At 41.2% G+C, this 17,852-nt stretch overlaps 1 protein-coding gene across 7 annotated transcripts in view; it reads right to left on the bottom strand.

Moving 5' to 3' along the window:
- megf11 (multiple EGF-like-domains 11) overlaps nucleotides 1-17,852 on the bottom strand; it is an 83,384-nt gene that overhangs the window by 9,091 nt on the left and 56,441 nt on the right. For all 7 annotated transcript variants that reach the window (XM_074677597.1, XM_074677601.1, XM_074677604.1 and 4 more), the window contains 9 exons: nucleotides 15,441-15,687; nucleotides 15,186-15,306; nucleotides 14,084-14,220; nucleotides 11,248-11,460; nucleotides 10,605-10,779; nucleotides 6,178-6,298; nucleotides 3,710-3,873; nucleotides 3,527-3,629; nucleotides 719-865 (listed from right to left, as the gene is read on the bottom strand). In XM_074677597.1, the coding sequence (XP_074533698.1) occupies nucleotides 719-865; nucleotides 3,527-3,629; nucleotides 3,710-3,873; nucleotides 6,178-6,298; nucleotides 10,605-10,779; nucleotides 11,248-11,460; nucleotides 14,084-14,220; nucleotides 15,186-15,306; nucleotides 15,441-15,687 (1,428 nt within the window). The remainder of the gene's footprint in view (nucleotides 1-718; nucleotides 866-3,526; nucleotides 3,630-3,709; nucleotides 3,874-6,177; nucleotides 6,299-10,604; nucleotides 10,780-11,247; nucleotides 11,461-14,083; nucleotides 14,221-15,185; nucleotides 15,307-15,440; nucleotides 15,688-17,852) is intronic.

The following is a 17,852-nucleotide window of genomic DNA, read 5'->3' as shown; positions in this document are numbered from 1 at the left end:
TAATCCTTCAATTGAAGTTTCCACGTGAGGAGAAAACAGCCAAACTGCAATTATGAGCTTTGTACCTGACAAGAATCTCATCTGTGTACACTGTGAATAAGGACGAGAGATGAATCCCTTTATACACACACACACACACACACACACACACACACACACACACACACACACATACACAAAGAGGGCTTGTTTAAATCCCTCGACTCACTCACTCAAACTGATGTTTACACGTTTGTGACTTCGTATTTCACTCCCAATCAGTGAGCTCATCACTCGAGAGCGGCTGCAGACGGACCCCATTCAGAAAGTGGAGCCTGCACTCCCAGCAAGCTCACCCTCTGATGAGCCTCGGGCGAGGACTGTGTGCCTCCCACTGTGAGTTGGCTGTTGAGGACGGGCTAGTGCAGCTGAGGAGTGTGTGTGTGTGTGTGTGTGTGTGTGTGTGTGTGTATGTGTGTGCGTGTTTGTCTTAGGGGGCTGCTGTTGGGGTACAGACACTGTGATTAAGTGATAGCAGTGATGAAGGGTTCACACTCGAGCAGCTTTGACCGACAACTGAGTGCTTCCCTCTCGGCCCCCATAACCCCTTCAACAAATCTTCAAAGATCAAAGCAAGGTCAACACTGTGATGGAGCTCCTGCACATTTCTCTGTTTTGTGCAGTTATTTTGAAAAGGATTGGACAGGAGAGGTTGTACGTGAGAGGAGAGGAAGCTCACTTCTTTTGCAGGAGGTCCCTCTGTATCCGGGCGCACACACACATGTGCCGTCCTCTGGGGAGCAGGAGCCGCCGTTCTGACAGGAGCAGCTGACCGAACAGTTTGGTCCCCAGAAACCTTGTGGGCACACGTTATCACAATGGATTCCTACAGGGACAGATAAATATGGAGAAAATGCAGATGAAAAGGCCACAGACTGAAGTTTAATAACAGGATATTTTAAGGATCGGGGGGAGCGTACACAATGGCTGATCACAGTGGACCTGTGGAGAGTTATCCGTCCAGCTTGGATCTTTAATTGATTTTAGTCCTAAATGAAGACGCTGCAGTTTGAAGTGCTTTCTTTGGTTCTGCCCATCTTTTCAGAATCTATTTCTCTTTCAAAATGTATTTTATTTTTGATCAGACTAAGGCTCCCTGCCAGTGCTCGGTGTTGATTAACAGGGTTGGGTCTCTAGAGGGGCCCAGCTTGTCTCCTATTCTCTTTCAGAAGAGTTTGGGTAGTGCACAGAGCCTAAAAGGAAGTACTCAAGCTACAAGAGCACAGTGTGGGAATATCACAGGGTGTTTGGCACAGGTCTGACTAAACAAACATCAAACCAAGCATCCAGACAAGGTCCTCCTCACGCACAGGAAATCTTCACACATCTGTCCGAGCTTCATGTGTTCAGATATTATGGGACTAAACCACATAGGCTGTGCATACACTGCAAACACACACAGCAGAGTCACACACAAACTCTGCAACCTCTTGAGCAGCAGCCCTTAGTTCGAAGCCTCATTTTAAATTTCCTTTGAGTGAGAATATCTAAGAATGGTGCAGCCATTAAAGCAGCACAAGAGCAGTACCTTTGAATTAAACCTGGACTAAACTCTGGGGACTGATGTTATACAGTAATCAGGCCACCTTAGGGCTGCTAGGGAGGTTTAAAAGAAAGGAAACGTTGGGGCTCATGAGGAGGGGGCTTGGTAGCAGTGATTTACTCAGAAGATAAGCCATGGACTTCAAAAGGAGGGCAAGGGTTGTGTGAGTGTGTTTGAGGTTCTGCTGGGCCATGAAGAAAAACACTGCGACTGCCTTTACTGTCAGAAAATGAATGCGGACAGAGCATCACATTTTTCAGTCTAATGGTGACAAACAGAGGGGCTTTGGGTGCCTAGTGAGCGATGGAGAAGAAAGAGTGAGAGAAGCCAGAGCTGAAGTCTCTTCAAAGGAAGCTTTTCGCCAAGAAGTGCCAGAGGTCTCACTATCCAATTTGTACAGAGCGAGCAGAGCAAAACAAACCTCTCTCTGTCTGTGCATGTCAACACACACTCACATTACCTGCTCTATGACATGAAACCTCTTCAGAAATGAAAGGAGAAGGCTTCTTTAACAGGGATGGGCATCAAATGTGTGGTCACATCACTCTTTTTTTTTTTTTACATCTTTGTTGGCTGATGTCAGGCTTGCGACAGTTCAGCAACAACAGTGTGGGTCAAAGACGGCTTAACCACACACTCCTAGAGTCAAGCTGCTTGACAGTTTAAGCAAAACCCAAACAAGTTGGGAGTAAAGTAGGATGCTGTACAAACTCAGGAGCTAGCATGCACAGAGCTGTGACAGTGTTTACAGCAAAAAATAGCTCCATTGTTTCTGTAAATAGACATTTTATTCCATCCTTGACTTCCTCCTGTGATAAATCCCACATCTTCATCTCTCTAGGTGCTGCTTCCTTCAGAGAGCCTATTGATAAGCCTCCATGAGACGAGAGTGTATGTGTGTGTAAGTGTGTGTGTGTTTGTCTGGCCCACTGGGCTGCACGTTGCCCCCAGCCTTGCACCCCTGTGACTCAATTACGGCTGACAGATGGTCCCGACCTGTGCAGGATTCAGAGCATGAGAGGCCCGTTTTGCCGCCTCCGTTCTTGCAGATAATAAAACCCACATTGTTTCCCAGAATAAATGCCCTGAGCTCAGGAGGCTGAATGGAGTGGGCTGCTGAGAGCCCACAGGCTTGACCTTTCCTGCTGAAATCTATTCCCTCCCTGACTGCACCTCTCCACCCAGGCTCAGAGACCAGGTCCTCAGCTAGCCCTCCCTCTATTTGACATTCAGATGCGACGCTTCATTTTTGGAGCATAATGATCCCCACCCTTGCAGTGACATTCACCCTTTCCCACCTTCACGTCTTTTCCTGCAAGTAAACATTTGGAGTGACAAGAAACGAAAAGCAAACATGACCAAGTTCAAACTAAGAATATGAGTCTGGAGGGGATCAGAGTTCAATCAAAGAGACTATACAACTAAGACTGAACCCCTGATGAATAAATACAGCAGATAGTTCAGTCAAATTTTACAACAACCTGGAACTTAAAGTAATCACGAGCGCCAAAATAAAAACATCATAGGCCGTGTTGAAGACTCCTGAGAGCGTTCTGGGCCAATGATTTGATTCTGCCTCCAAATATTTATCTTGTGACTCACTGTGGATGTTGTGTATAACCAGTAATTGATGCAATATAAGCATGATTGCAAAGCAGCATCCAATGTGTTAGCCAAGAGAATTCATTTATGCACATTCCACTTGCACACACCCGACGGCTCAGCAGCAAAACAAATTGAACATTTAATTAACAAAACACTGCTTTGACATTTTGTAAACACACTGTAAAACACAAACCTCAATTTCCCTGGCATTTTTTCTTATTCTGGAGAAAGAAAGCTGTCTGACTAGCATCCTGTGTTTTTGATTTCCAGCTGAGGATAGATAGATCTTAGATCTCAGAGGTTATTCTTGCCCCAGCCTGCTGGGATGTCAATACCCACCTGTCCAGCCGGGGTAGCAGCGGCAGTAGCCACTCACAGGATCACAGCCATCAGCATGGCTACAGTCACAGCGTTCCCGACACTCTAACCCATAGGTGCCGTCCTGTCAATAACAAAATAATAACCATTTAACCCTTAACACTGCATTCTCTGGTTCACACTCTCTGTTAAAAAATGACTTACAGGGCAGGATTCGTCACAGTGTTCCCCCCTCCAACCTGGAGAACAGGTACAGGTACCGTCTACAGGGTCACATGCTGCCTCATTGACACACAGACATGTCTGATTACAAGCCAGACCCCATGTGCCGCTGGAGCAGAGGATGGAGCAATCCACTCCCCGCCAGCCTGAAAGAGCAGAGATACATCCAGCTGTAAATGTGCAACAAGGAGGTGATTTCACACAATGATTACTTTTTGAGTTACAAAAATGAAAGAAAAGATGTGAAACAATCACTCTGTTTATTTGAAGCTTTGGGTAATAGGTATGTGTGTCTGTTGGTCTATCAGTTGGTCCTCTGTGGTCCTGTAGACCTAAATTTTTTAATAAGTATGGTTGACATTTTTGTGTTTCAGTTATTAAACCATGTTGATGTTGGTGATCCTGGGATTTTTATTTGAGCAAACATCAGAGAAATTTATCTCGACCACTCTACATCTAATTATATATTACTGCACATTGACTAACTGCAACCTGCAGAATCTGGAGACTTGTTTGTCAGCTTCAACATCTGGTCCAAATTTGAGATGTGGTATCTCATGTAAAATAGTTTTAAATAGTTGTTGAGATGTTCTCGTTAGATGACCTGTAAAGTTTAGTGATCCTTCAACTTCTTTCCTCAACACCATCATACAGTTGCCTTTTTTTCTATTTCCAAATAACTGCATATTATCTAATGACATTTCCATCCTTAATTTCTCTTTATAATAACTATCAACTCACAGCAAACTTACATGCTAAAAATACACAACCAGCACAACTCTACTCAAAAACACATCCCAGCACTACAAAATACCTCTATTGTCAATGCAGCAGATGTTTTGTCTTTTTGAGAAGGCTTTGTTGCTCTACAAATTACTTTCTGGTGTAACTTTCTGTCTTTCTAATGGGTGAAAGCAGGGAGATGAAAGCAGCAGGAAAAAGAGATCAGGCATAAACGAGGGCCTTTGAGGTTTGTGGTTGGCTCCCAGGTTATGTCGTCTTTAATTGTAGCTTGTGCCCTTGAACTATAAGCTACTTTATCCCAAACTTATTTAGACTAAACTCTGAAAACTCAGTCTCATTCACATTCATGGTATTACCTGTGGTTAAACACACAGATTCCCCATCTTAAGGTTCCCAAAGGGGGAGAAACAAAGGATTTGTATGTCACAGACACAAATTGCTTTCACTTTTTGATCTGGCCTTTAATTTGTTTTTACTTATAGCTATATGCATTCTGATCTGTTCTAGTCAATATTAAATCCACATTAATTCCTGTCTGTGGTGTTGTTCTAGTCTAAGTAAATGTCATCTGATTCCTTTCTGCTTTTAATTGCTTATTATTATTGTTATTTTTTTACATAATTTTTTAAACTTTGAGTGCTTAAGTAAAAAGTCACTCCTCTGTGTATTGCTAATTGTGTCAATGTGGATGGTGGCCCTGAAGGCTAATTGAAATAGATATTTAAAAAAGCACAAAATAAATTTCACAAAACACAAAAACATTTCTAAAAAACAAAAATAAATTTTACAGAACACAAATATATATATAAAAAAACACAAATACATTTCATGGAACACAAGTATAGAGTTAAATAAACTTCATAAAACTCAAATAAAGATCACAGTAAACAAAATAAATTTTACGCAAAAGGAAATGGTTGGACCACGGTACTTGTCTCTGATTGGCTTAATGAAGCATGTCAGACATCAGTCATCTGTCATGTCCCTTTTAACGACATTCATTGAAGAGTATCAGCCCATTCTCTGTAGTCCAAGGTTCTTTAAGACCAATTTTAGTGCTCTATTTGAAATGTGTATTTCATGATACAAGAAAAGCATTTGGAAATTACACTATAGGTATGTCCCTTGCTGAAGTAGTGCAATATCAGATCAGGAAATGAAGGATGACTGATGTCTGACACAGATCAAATAAGCCAATCAGAGACAAGTACCATAGTCCTACCTTCCCCAGTTTTTTGAAATTTATTTTGTGATTTGTGATCTTTTTTCACATTCTGTGAAATTTATATTTGTTCTGTGAAATGAATTTGTGTTGTTTGAAATTTGTGTGTTTTTTTTATATATTTTTGTTTGGAGAAATGTTTTTGTGTTTTGTGAAATTGATTTTGTGCTATTTGAAATATTTATTCTCATTGGCCTTCAGGGCCACTGTAAATGGGTGTGAGTGTGTGAGGGGAAGTAATATATCTCTTGTTAACTTGTATTTAAAGTGTAGTGCAGCTGTGAGTAACAGTATATAAAACAATGAACTTTATTTTCTTCAGTCTTAAGTTCTTAAGAACAAAACGCAGGAGGATTCAGACCCTCAGAACATTTTGTTGATGTGCCTAATTGTGAATACAGAGTGTAAAGAACAGCCAGTGAAGTTTATCTTGCAAAGTTAAGGAGGTGCTTTCATACTTCACTGTGAGTCACGTATGCCGTACCTTCCCTACAGATGCAGGAGCCATCGACGGGGGAGCAGGATGCGTGATTATGACAGGAGCAGGTGGACATGCAGCTTGGTCCGTACAGACCAGGTGGACACACTGTCTCACAGTCCTCACCCTGAGGAGGAGAGATTGAAAAGTCATGAGGTAAAGAATCAGCATTGCAATAAATGCTGACCCCGGCAGACCTGAAATAGGAATAATACAGTCTGTAAAGCTGTGGCCAGATGGGAAAAGGTATCTCTGCGGCCTGAGTGTGAACTGTTTATTTATACTGAGAATTCTGTTTCTGTGAACAAGATGGAGCCAAGTTAGAGAAAATAAATGGAAAGATAGTTGAAAGTAAGTGAAGATTAAAAGGAAAAAAGCTCATTTGAACTCACTGAGCTGATCATACCAGCTTCCTACTGTGCTCCACTTTTTGAAACTATACCCCACCCTAGATTCCCATTTCTACCTCCAGACTTGCCTCATGGGTGTTTTCCACTCGTATAGGTGGAGATACTGGCTGGCTGAACTCCAAGGCCAGAGAGTCCAGACCCTTTTGTCTCAGACTTCAACCAATCTATGACCTTATCTGGCCTTCTGTCTGAAAATTAAACTAAAGAGCACAATTTAAGCTACAGCAGAGTAATGCAGGAACAAGAAAATGTGACATGGAGCAAAAAGAGTGAATAAATTCGTCGATGCAGTGCACAAAAAGAGTCTGTAGCATCTCAAAAGACAGAAATTTTAATCTCGTTTGTTAAGAATTCTCCAAGAAACACAACTGACAGTGTTTCAGATCATGTTTTTGTTGCCATATCAGCACCCCCTGCTGTTTCTCTAAACTGGAGGCACATTTGGGAAGAATATTTGAGTCGAACAATGTTAATTTACTTTACAAAGCTCTCTGTGAAAAGATGCTGATAGACATTAAATATCAGAAGAAGCACATTGCTGTGTACACCCTGTTTAGTCCAGCAGACGGAGTCAGCAGTACAAAGAAGGAATATATGACAAAACCAAACTGAGGAGAAAAAAGGGGTTTATGTAAAACCGAAAAATAAACTCCACAGTGAACTGGGTCGACAGGGAAACAGCAGAATCCTGGAGAGATCCCTGACAGGCTGCAGCACACTCTCAATCTACTATTAATAAGCACACCAACGGGAGATAGGCAGCCATGCAGGAGCAGACTTTAAGCTCCTAACCTTTGCATTAGAGTGAACGAACTGGTAAAGGACATGGATTTAACTCCATCCCTGTCCTCTGCAGCCTGTGGTCATTAGAATCTCCCTGCTTTAAAAGCTGAGCACAGCCCACCTCGGATAGTCTCACCCCTCTCGAAGCAGGAGATCACAGCCAGTCTGTGGATCCTCACACCCTCCCTTCCAAACCCGGCCTTGAGTGACAGGTGACACAATGATTTAGAGTTCCAATTAGCAGCCCAGAGGAGTCCTGAGTGGCTCTTGCTTCGCTCACCAGAGCATCGGGGGACTGCTGGCTGCTCACTGCTCTCATTATCATTTTGAACTGAGTTTAAACAGGAGGCAGGAGGAGATGTGCCAATGGACGCCGGGGGCAGAACACACATCTTAAAACATCTCTCCTCCCCGTACACCACATGAAAGCGCCCGGCTGTGGATGAAATTTTTATCAATCGGTTGCAATAACCTTTGTTCTACTGAAAATGACAGCTTCAAGACTGCTAACAATAGCAGTTCAGTTACAGTTGTTAAGTACGGAGAGAAGTTGGACCAGCCAGGGGGGCTGGTAGAGGGTGAGGGTGGGGAGGGGTTCAGCCTGTCTGCAGAGCAAAGGCAATTTACTGGTGACTGGACTCATGGATAAAACGTCATGCAGCCACAAATGACCACATGGATTTTGCAGCATCCTTGGCTGCATCAGACTCCACTTGGTTTCACCCTCATGGTGCAGAGAACGCCGGTTGGTCTGCTCTCATGAGGGGAAAGGCAGCTCTCTCATTAACCGACTGATTCATATTCCTTCTGAGCTGCGAAGGAAAGGAGTCTGTATGTGGAGAATCATTATTAATACACGGGCTGTCAGTCTATAGCACGAGAGCAGCAGGGCCTTACATAACTACACAGGCGATAGAAGGAAGAACCGGACCTGAGGCGGCCAGGTCGTCCTTGGCCGAGGCACTAAATTCATACCTATTAGGTCCTAATGTAATTGGAGAGTGTTTTTTCCAGAAAGCCTCTAACTGACACAACATTGATCAGACTGGTGTCCATTGAGAGTAGATGCAAATGGCACCACTAATTACCAATCAGTCTCACTCCTTAACAGTTCATCTAACTGCTGGATGAGTGACTACAGTTTAAAATTCATGCGGCAAGACACAAAATGAACCTCTGAACTTTCAGATGAGGCTGGAAAGCCCTGGGAGATGGGAAAATGATTTGTTTTCCCCACCTACAAAATGCAGGCTGGAATTCGTCCCTAAGCAGCCATATTTCAGATACAGCACAAATCTATTGAAACGACACACTCAGAGGAAATGTGACTGTGAGTGCATGCAGCAGACAGAGCAGTACAATGCCTGAATAGGTAACATGTAATCACTTTGTCCCTGTCAAAAAGAGCATGTCCAATTACTAGAGCTAAATCAAGCGTGCAGGCTCCAACACGTTGCTTGGTTTGCCCCCCGATGGGAATCCTGAACAAAGATGCAGCAGGGAGGCTTAGTGCTATCAGCTGTCCCCTGGGTAAGTGACTTTACCAGCAATCACACCCTCAATGCCATCATCAACCACATTTAAAAGCATAGTAATAATCATGCACTGTGCATGTGAATGTCAGTTACTCACTCACTCACAGGTAAGATTCATAATCACAGTTCTTCACTTCTGTGTTGTTCACACAGCTTTGTTATGAGTACCAAAAAACTACAATGAGCGTTCATCCCCTCCTCCCCTTTCAAAAGTTGCATTTTCAACACACACACACACACACACACACACACACACACAGACACACACACACACACACACACACACACACACACACACACACACACACACACACACACACACACACACACACACACAAATGCACCAATCCTCCATATGAGGTGTGTCTGCTCCCATCTGACTGCCTTCTTTTCTATCCAGCTCTTGCCCTCTAGGTCTGTTTAATGGATCTGGCAGCCCTTCCCAGCAGCCGCCAAAGAGAACAGGTGGAGCAAATTAAGACACAGTCTGCGGCCCCACTCGCTAGCTCAATTCACCACAGTGGCCCGCTGTAAGACACAGGCAATTTCCACTGAAATGTAACGCTGGCAGAAATGTACCCTCTCAGTCTCTGTTGCTCTGTAACTTCAGATTGCAAGACAAGAAACACAATGGGTGAACTGATTGAAGTTGGGCAACTAATTTGACAGTTGTAAAAGGGACAAAATGGCTTCACACGACCTCCTCCCCTGGAAAGTATTCAGGTCAAAGATTTAATTTTTGCTCAATCTGTCTGAGAGGAATGATCCAAAGTTTCTCTCCACTTGTTTGTCTCAGTCACGCAACAAGTTATGACAAATCTTTCATTTGGAAAATACACAAAACTGATTATTAATGCCTGCAAAGTCCAGAAGGAGAGAATGAATCATTTTGCAAGGAAGTGCACTGAGAGGAATGGAGCACATTCATAATAACACAATAATAAAGTACCTCACCTTGCTTCTGCCTGCCTGTGTACAAAAAGCTTCTAAAGTGATGCTGGGACCACTTCCAGAGCTTTACAACCACAATGACGCAAACATTTTTTACAAGAGCCACAAATAACATGAAGTATAAATCAAAGCAACAACCTTCACGAGTAACGTTTGTAATGTGGGAGGATTCACTTCTTCACAACATGTGGTAAGAGATATGACAGATAATGAAGTGCTTATATGGATCTACTGATCATCATTACTTAATGAACTACGGGTTTTTCTAAGGATAACAGAAATAACAAGGATCAAGGTTACAAAGACAATTAACCTATGGCAGCTTCATGAAAAATGAATGTTACCAATAGCATAATTAGGAGTTGGCACTCTGTAATTATAGCAGTGATTAAATTAAAACGGAGAGTAAAGCGGCAACATGTTAAATGATGATGGAGGGCTTAATGAGTTTTAAATGTGTTTTGTGATTTTTTTTCTCCTTTTTTTGTTTTCTGTGTCAATCATGTCTCACATTTTCTTCTTTTTATTCCCTTTTCTTTACTTGCTTTCCTTTTTTCAGTTAGCACTGATTTTTTTGTGTGATATTACTCTCCCAGATTCCATCTATTATATTCTCCTTAAGCAAATTCAGGTCAAATAGAAAAAAAGATATCACAATTTTAATACAAAAAGGAAAGATCTGAACCAACAATAATCCATAAATATTACAGAAAGCAGTGATGTATGCACAATTATAGCTGTATCTGTTACTCACCATGAACCCAGGGGCACATATACAGCCACCTGTGACAGGATGGCAGTCAGCTCCGTTAGTGCAGCTGCAAGACAACATGCACCCCTCCCCATAGTATCCAGGCGGGCAGGTCTCATTACAGTAGAGCCCCGTCCATCCACCAGAGCAGGTGCATTCACCAGAGAGAGGGTGGCAGCTACAACATAATGAGAAAAAAAAAACAGGACAACAACAGGGAGAAAAAGAAGTGAGGTGAAGTTTCAGCTGAGAGCATCAACACTTCATTGGTGAGCAGGGTCAAAGTAGGAAGTCTGCGCCAACAGCAATTCATCCATCTGTGTGTCTACGTGCTTGTTTCAGATAGATGAGGTGTCCTCTTCCTCCTTCGGTCTGTAATGACTTCTACGGTCCGTGCCCAACTCCAGCCGGAATCAGAGCATTAACATTGCATTAACTATGAATGCAGCTGAGAAATTATGAATGAAGCAAAGGTCGCGATTAAAAGCTAACTGGATGACATGGTGGTGGTGTCCAAACTCAGAATGAGAGCTGGCTCAGAGCAAAAACTGGGTAGGAGATGAGTTTATTCATATGGAGCTGCAGGGGGCTTCGCTGCAAGACGGCAGTGTGACTGTGTGTGGTATATCACTGATGTCTCACTTACCTCACGGTGTTGCTGGTATTACAGGGGCAGTACTTGTCGCAGATGAGGCCGTAGAGGCCCGGAGGACAGAATCTCTCTTGGCAATTAGGACCTTTAAAGCCCGTTTCACAGAGACAGGCGCCATTGATATGGTGACACTTGGCTCCATTCTGACACTCACACCTCTGGTTACACTGTGGACCAAAAGTGCCCACAGGACAGTCATCCTGACACCTGGAGGGAAATTACAAGGTCTTTTAAATTGGTGCTTCTAAAATGTCAAGTAAAAAAGAGTGGTAACAAAAAAGGAAAAAGCAGTTTCGGTCATATAACATACTGAAGCTATAAAAGACAAATCAATAAATCAACTTCAATGAGGCATTTGACAGAGAATGAAACAACATGAATTCTGGCAAAAGATTTGATGATCAGATTGTCTGACAAAACAAAAGATCTCAAACATTGTTTGTAGAAATTTTCCACATCATCAAAGGTCACTTAACCCTAAACCTGTTCCTGGTAGTTGTGCCATCAGTCTGTGAATGTGTTGTAAATGTGTGAATTTGACATCTGCAGTAAATGGGCAATAAAAAGATGAGACAAAATACAAACAAAGGGCTTTTCCCAGCCATCAGTTTAATCTATTGTTCATCATTTCTGATGTTTCTTTGTGTAGTAAAAGGACTAATCAATTTTATGATAATAAAAGATTTTAAAAAATCATCACAGGTTTGGCAAGTTTAACATTTTCGAACAACAAAGCATTAAATTGTACATATAAAATGATTTTTTAACGATAATATTAGCTATCTGACGCTGAAGTGAATAAATATCTATATGTAAGACAAAAATAACACATCAAAGTGTCACTAAGAAGAAAAAACTCTCAACTCTGAATGGTTTGTGATAGTATGACAAAAATTTAGACAAATAATCTGCTTTTTTTAAAACATTTTTTACTTTATTTTGGTATTAATTTTAGCGCCTGGCTTTTTCCAAGTTAGCTTACTGACTATATTAAAATAACTTGTCTGTTAAGATATTTGGAGACTGTTTTCAGAACTCTCTGTTTCTTCTCATCTCCTGAATCAGTTGATGAGCTCTCTCCTGCCTGCAGCTCTTGAAAAACTCTCCAAGCTGACTCTTCCAGGCTCTTCACAGGTATCAAGAATCTCTTCACTGGTTACCAGTAACGTTGAGGATTGATGTGAGGATTCTTCATTTGTTTGTAAAACTATGTACGTGCAGCAAGTTGCATTTCCGTACCAGTCCCTCTCTTTTCCCTCTTCAGACCTCTCAGAGCTTGTGGCCAATCATTGCTTTTCATTCCTCTCAATGCAACAAAGGGGATTTTTCATTATTAGTTAATCTGTAAAAGTTTGCCACCAGTAATTTTATTTTCCCCCTCTATGGATATTCTAAACCTCAACTTTATACACATATTTTACCCCTAGCTTTCTAACCAACATTATAGAAACAAGACATGTTTTTTAAAAAAATTATCATTATTATTATAAAAGTAGGCTGTATTAAAGTTTTCTCTAAAGCTCTTAGGTCAGAGCTAGTCATCTTTTATCCCGATCTACAAATTCACTTCCGTTAAAACTACTTTTACAACTGCTTTTGACAGTTATAGCACATTTTGTTAAAAGGAAGTGTTTGGAAGTAGCAGCTCTGATATTTACAAGTGTGTTGTAAACTCTTAAGCTTGTACTATTACTCACTATAAATCTTGTATATCAATAGTGCTTCATGTTTCATATAATTTAGCATGGACATTCATTCTATAAAAATGTAACTCTAGCAGTCAAAGTCTAAGTTGTACATGACAGGAAGGCCTGCCCCCTGCAGTTAGGCTTTGAGTCTCTCAGCAGGGTTGATAAGAATAAATAATCATCATCAACCACAGAAGTTAGTCAAGCTGGACTTTCTCCACATGAAGCACTGGAGCAGATCAGAAAAGTTTTTTTCCTTCACTTAAATATACTCGATTGGCTATACAACCCTTAGAGGGGTATCAGTCTCCAGAGTCTAACAAAGCTATTACAAATAGCTCAATTACATTATAAAATGGGCGAGTTATGTTTCATGTTTAAATTACCCTGGCTTTAGTCTCATCAGGGGACGATGGTATTATTATAGTAGACAGCAGAGGGTGCGGGCTAACAGAACCTCAGATTATTCCTGGCAGGTTAATTCACCTGCCACTGACAAAATGAATGAGGGCAATTTTGCAAAATAATAAAGTAAAGGGAAGGTCTTGTCGAGGAAGTGTTTCTATCCAGAGACAATTGCTTTAGCTGAACTAATAAACCCAGGCTGCTCTGGGCTGCTCTGGCAGGCATAGGGAACTGAAAAGATCTGTGGATTTCAATGAGACCTTAATATAAGCCCATTACTTATAATTAATGAGCAGAATCCAAACAGCATGTAGCCCATGGTGAGATCAATGGACAGGCTGAGAGAGGAGGAGGATGAAGGCTGAAGACGTGAAACCAAGCTGGCCAGCATGAGGTATAAGATTAATTAAACATAAACACAACTATTAAAAGCTTCCAATCCACCTTCAAATGAACCGATGGGAAGTTTTTTAAATGCTTATTTCTCTTGAGTGTGAGATAACTCTTTATTTTCTTCTTCTTTGGAAAGAACAGCCAGGTTTGTGCCTAATTAGATGTCAACAAAGAGAATAGGTCAATGTTTGATTGTCGGCAGGAAACCATACGTTTGTGTTAGCATCAATAAATAATGCCATTGTCTGCCCTAATTGCAAAAGAGGATTACAGACATCTGCATAGAGTTTTTACTGTAAAATAACTGAGCAGCATGTGTGCTGGAGGTTTCCACCACTGTGTACCTGCGCCCACTGAACCCAGCTGCACACTTGCACTGCCCGGTGACAGAGTCGCATGTCCCCCCGTTGCGACAGGAACAGTCCTTGCTGCAGTTGATGCCATACTTGCCAAGAGGGCACGGCTGGGCACAGACTGAACCCTTTGAAAAAAACAGACGACAGAGAATCTAATGAGACACATCACTCACAACAACACGCCACCAGGACTGAATACCTAAAACTTTTGTCCTTTTTCCCCCCTGGATAAATGGACACTTTAAAATCCCTCCTTATGTTCCTCTATATTTGTCTAGCCTGTGCCTTACTCTCTCCTACATTATCTCTGCTGACAAAGATATTTCCTTTTGGATACTACCCAATAGGAAAGTAGCTCTTTTCAAAACAATAGTCATGTGACACAATTGTACATTATTTCATTGAGTGCATTGAGCCAAAACCAGGATATTCGCATTCAAATCAACAAGTTATTGCAGCTGCATTAAAAAGCAATTAACATGAATATTTCAGCGAGCAGTTGTATCAGATTGTTCAGTTTGGGATAACTGCTCCTTTAAAGTATTTCAATCAGGTTATCTCAAATACACAAAGTCCAAGAAGTCCATAACCTGACCAGTCTGACTTTAAAAGTGTTAGACCATAAAAAATGTATCTGCTTCCCCCTCACTTCACCCCTCTTATTATAGATATAGATATAGATATGATTTTAAATTCAAAATTAAAACATGATACAGGGGCTTTGTTTCATTTATCTGGGGTTTTGCATAGTGGGAATGACATGGAAGAGTTGACAATAATGATATAAAACAAGCTGATATCAAACACCTTTTGAGTGAGACATCACAATGACACTTCATATTGCTGCAGGTATGTTCACTTACCATCACCCGACAGCCAAGAATAAATAAAAACAAGCACAACCTCCCCACCTGAGTTTTTCCTTTTCCATTAAAGAGGTTCTCATTTATATTTGAAGACAGTTTATTGGTCTCAGGTCCAATCTCTTTCAAAAACATTTTGACACATTCACTCACTTTCTCCAGCACTCAAACACTGTTCAATCCTTAATTTCTTATTTCCGACTCATGTTTGTGTGTATGTGACCTACCGTCCATCCGGCAGGGCAGGAACAATCCCCTGTGATGTGGTGGCACGTTCCTCCGTTCTGACAGGGGCAACGCTGCTCACACTGAGGCCCGTGGCTCCCTGAGGGGCAGCGCTCTCCACAGCTGTCACCACACACGTCAAGAGTCAAAGTGTCAGACACATAACTTGTGTTTGCCTGCAGTTCTTTGCATCTACCAAGAAATCCCAGACAAACAACAAATGGCACATAGACATGTTCTTTCCCTGGAATACTCACAAAGCCCCTGAATACCCTGCTGCACAGATGCACTCTCCTGTCTCATGGTTGCAGGTGGCACCGTTGAGACACTGGCAGGGAAGTTGGCATGCCTTGCCGTAGTATCCGTACTCGCAAAGCTCCTCACAACGCCATCCCTGGTACCCATCAGTGCAGACACAGGCACCTGTGATGGGGTTACACTTGGCCCCATTCTGGCACTGGCAGCGATTACTGCAATGAGGTCCCCAGTAGTCGCTCTCACAGCCTGCAGGCACACAGAGACAAGACATCAGGCTAAACCGAGGAACAAAGGAGAGGAATGTGCACCAGGATTTATCCTTGAAATCGTCTGCAATAATATGTCACGTAAATGCAAACGTAACATAATTACCCATAAATGGATTCCTGTGATACATGGAATATTTCATCAAGAATATTGGACATCTCTGGAAATAACTGCCCACAACTTATCACTGTACATTATAAAAACTTCCCTGCACTACTCCATATGCATTGTATTGATGTTTCTCTTTAGTGAAAATCTTTCTGAGTAATTTCCCATTAATTAATTTTAAGAATTTAGCTCTAAGCATGTCTCAGGATTCTTTACACTGGCAGAAAATTCCACAAAAGTCAGTCCAAAGCTTGATGTTAATTATTCCTTTGTGCCATAGAGCTCTATTGTTGTCCAAAAACTATTAAAAATACATCAATGATCCACTTTGTTGTGCTTGGTGGATGATTCATCATTACCAGGAATATTGGCATGGCATTTTATTTCAAATTTATCTTGCATTAAATGTGGTAGCCAAACATCTTACAAACGCTACAAAAAGCTCTTCTGTATGGCAATGAATTACTGATAGCTACAGTGTCCAGCTGTTTTAGCCATGTGAGATTATATTGTTGTACATTTTCCAGAAATACATAGTTTGGGGCTAACATGGGCAAAAAGAAACCCTTTGGCCCTTTTCTCACGAAATAGAAGTTTTATCTGCAGCCTCGTCTTTAAATTCCTCAACTGTCTTTACTCCTGCTGTGGGTCACAGGCTGCAGAAATGTATCCAAGCATGCTCGAAGCAAAAAGCAGAGGAACACCCTCTGTGTCTCTCTATCCATCACAGTGCTAACTTTGTCAGACCATCACTTGAAGACATTCAGAGAAACGGATGCACAAACACTACAAGAGCATGCAAACTGAACACAAAAAAAGGATCTGAGACAGAAATAAAAATGAGACTTTGTGTGTGTGAGTCCCTGTTTCACACTTACAAATACTCCTCTGGTGTGAGCAAAGCTTCTGTAAGACAAATATCAAGCCAGCAACACGGTAGAACAAAATTCATATCTCCTGTCAATACAAGCCTTCCAAAACATTAATCAAACTGTAACCAAGCGTCTAAAGAAAGCCTCTGGCTGAAAAATACACCACATACAGAGCAGACAAGCATTACAACTGCTTTACAGAGAGGTTGCTAAATCAAGTTAACCCCTAAAACTACACTGGTCACTACATTTATGTATTGGACAGGTCTATACAAACACTATAAAAACAGAGAAAAGAAGGAGTCTTATATTATTGCTGCATCTCTTTCTTTTCTAACTCAGTTTGGTTTAGGGCTACTTTGCTTAACCCCTTGATGCCCGTTCTCGCAAATTTGCGATATACCCTGTCAGGTCTTGATGCAGCTGAAATGACCTTTGTATCCCACGAATGCCTATGGATTCATAATCTACACATACCAAGGGTGGGGTGAAATGAAGTATGTCCCAATATATTGGTCAGAGGGTTAACTTATAAATAAATAAATAAATATAATATAACATCTATATATAATTTATAAATATAATATCTAATATTTATTTATTTATTTATTTTACACATTTTTACATACATAACTATTCATGGATTAAAGTGAAAAAAAAAAATAATTTGACTGAAAATTATTTTTTGTGTTGGTGGTGGTAGTAGGGGGTGGGGGGTTGCATTACTTCCTAAGCCCCAACTCGTAAAAAATGCTCATAATGTAACAATAGACCTTACTATTGTCATTAATTGGATATAAATCACAAAACTTCATTTTTTTTGTTATTTCAGTAACAATGGATTAATAACAATAGTGCAGCACCTGCTATATTCATTTCCCTGCACCATGAGCTAAATGGCTTACCATTGTCGCCCATTTCAATCAGCCAAGCCCATCTCCACTAATTTTTTACTGATTTGGCAATTACTGACACGTCGGTTTTCCCCTGCTAACAGTAGTGCATCCATGTTTGCAAAACGCATTGGTGCAGACTCCATTAAAGTCTGTCAATATCAAAAACAGTGACAGCTCCTTGCCTTGTTGACGGAAATCTGTTGCAGGGACGGAGAACTTTAATCCATGAACTATTGTATGTTCAATATTTCATTTTACAATCTGTACT

Source organism: Halichoeres trimaculatus, unplaced genomic scaffold (genome assembly GCF_033239565.1).
Source record: "Halichoeres trimaculatus isolate MK-OKI-2021-1 unplaced genomic scaffold, fHalTri1.1 fHalTri1_scaffold_10, whole genome shotgun sequence".
NCBI lineage: Eukaryota > Metazoa > Chordata > Actinopteri > Labriformes > Labridae > Halichoeres > Halichoeres trimaculatus.
Note: the sequence above shows the minus strand (reverse complement) of the source record. Positions and strands in the feature narration are given on the sequence as shown.